Source organism: Priapulus caudatus, unplaced genomic scaffold (genome assembly GCF_000485595.1).
Source record: "Priapulus caudatus unplaced genomic scaffold, Priapulus_caudatus-5.0.1 Scaffold8626, whole genome shotgun sequence".
Lineage (NCBI taxonomy): Eukaryota > Metazoa > Priapulida > Priapulimorpha > Priapulimorphida > Priapulidae > Priapulus > Priapulus caudatus.
Window position 1 is genome coordinate 2556 of NW_014585687.1, and position 882 is coordinate 3437.

The 882-nt window shown below is 54.3% G+C and overlaps 1 protein-coding gene across 1 annotated transcript in view; it reads right to left on the bottom strand.

The window, feature by feature from the left end:
• Positions 1 to 632, bottom strand: part of LOC106820224 (probable 3',5'-cyclic phosphodiesterase pde-5) — a gene marked incomplete at its 5' end in the record, with an annotated part of 2599 nt that extends 1967 nt beyond the window's left edge. Inside the window, one exon of the mRNA XM_014824760.1 lies at positions 480 to 632. Coding sequence (XP_014680246.1) covers positions 480 to 632 — 153 coding nt within the window. The remainder of the gene's footprint in view (positions 1 to 479) is intronic.
• Positions 633 to 882: the final 250 nt, after the last annotated feature.

The following is an 882-nucleotide window of genomic DNA, read 5'->3' on the forward strand; positions in this document are numbered from 1 at the left end:
TCTCTCTCTCTCTCTCTCTCTCTCTCTCTCTCTCTCTCTCTCTCTCTCTCTCTCTCTCTCTCTCTCTCTCTCTCTCTCTCTCTCTCTCTCTCTCTCTCTCTCTCTCTTCTCTCTCTCTCTCTCTCTCTCTCTCTCTCTCTCTCCGCTCTCTCTGTCTACGACAGTCACCTTCGTCTTCTGGGTGAGATCTGTATTTTATCGTCGCTGACATTAACCTTCGCGAAATTCAATTTTGTAATCAGAATTTGAATCTTCAAATCTTGTGGTACAGAGGAAGGGTGTCATAAAGGAGGGTGTCATAAAGGAAGGTGTCACAGAGGAAGGGTGTCATAAAGAAGGGTGTCATAAAGGAAGGTGTCACAGAGGAAGGGTGTCATAAAGGAGGGTGTCACAGAGGAAGTGCGTCACAGAGGAAGTGTATTACAGAAGAAAGGTGTCACAGAAGAAAGGCGTCAGACAGGAAGATATGTTGCAGGTACCGCATCGAACAGATACCTGATCTGGGGCGTCGACTCGGCGCCGGCGGAAGTGGCGCCACCGTTATCAAAAATCGACGAGTAGAGCTGGTGAGTGAGGCGGTCGACTAGGAAGAGAGCGGCGCGGTCGGCGTTGACCAGTCTCTTCGCGTAGCTCTGTAAACATGCCGGTCACCGACGACGCGTACCGACAACGGGCACAGGGGGGAGGGAAAGGGGAGGGGAAGGGAAGGGGGAGGATGGAGGAGGACAGGGGAAGGGAAGGGGGATGATGGAGGAGGACAGGGGAAGGGCAGATGAGGTCGGACGGGGGGAGGACGGATGAGGGTCGGATGGGGAAGGATGGGGGGAGGACGGATGAGGGTCGGATGGGGAAAGACGGGGGGAGGACGGATGAGGGTCGGTT